A 540-nucleotide genomic window follows, 5' to 3' on the forward strand; every position below is an offset into this window, starting at 1 on the left:
ACTTTGGACTATGGGCCTTTCGGCTTCATGGACCGGTAAAGTCTGTCTGATATAAACCTCAAACATTATTCCGACTGTTCAGCAATAATTTGTATTAATGAGCAATCATTCATGAACATTAATTTCCTTGTTTTTTCTTTCTAGTTTTGACCCATATTTCATCTGTAATGCTTCCGATACTTCAGGCCGGTATTCTTACCAAGCCCAGCCGGCCATCTGCCGCTGGAATTTAGCTCGGCTCGCTGAAGCACTGGTACCTGATCTACCTCCGGACCGGGCCAAACAGGTGCTGGATGAGTACCTGCCTCTATACAATGACTTCTATCTGAGCAACATGAGGAAGAAACTGGGTCTGCTGAGGAAGGAAGAATCAGAGGACGAGATACTCATCACAGAACTTATGCAGACTATGCATAACACGGGTATGAAGATAGTATGAAGAACGATCATCCTGGAGCAATTGTGTTATTCATGGTTCTGTAAAATGTCTTGATGTGTCAAATATATTAGAAAAGGGGGATAATTTTATTTAGGGCTGCA

General features: G+C 42.4%; 1 protein-coding gene across 1 annotated transcript; it reads left to right on the plus strand.

The window, feature by feature from the left end:
* Positions 1 to 6: 6 nt before the first annotated feature.
* On the plus strand, positions 7 to 529 carry LOC107682202 (selenoprotein O-like). The gene is made up of 2 exons (XM_016478527.1): positions 7 to 35; positions 145 to 529. The coding sequence occupies exons 1-2, from the start codon at positions 28 to 30 to the stop codon at positions 437 to 439; spliced, it is 303 nt and encodes a 100-aa protein (XP_016334013.1). The 5' UTR covers positions 7 to 27; the 3' UTR covers positions 440 to 529.
* Positions 530 to 540: the final 11 nt, after the last annotated feature.

This window comes from Sinocyclocheilus anshuiensis, unplaced genomic scaffold, assembly GCF_001515605.1.
Source record: "Sinocyclocheilus anshuiensis isolate Anshui unplaced genomic scaffold, SAMN03320099.WGS_v1.1 C31851407, whole genome shotgun sequence".
Classification (NCBI taxonomy): Eukaryota; Metazoa; Chordata; class Actinopteri; order Cypriniformes; family Cyprinidae; genus Sinocyclocheilus; species Sinocyclocheilus anshuiensis.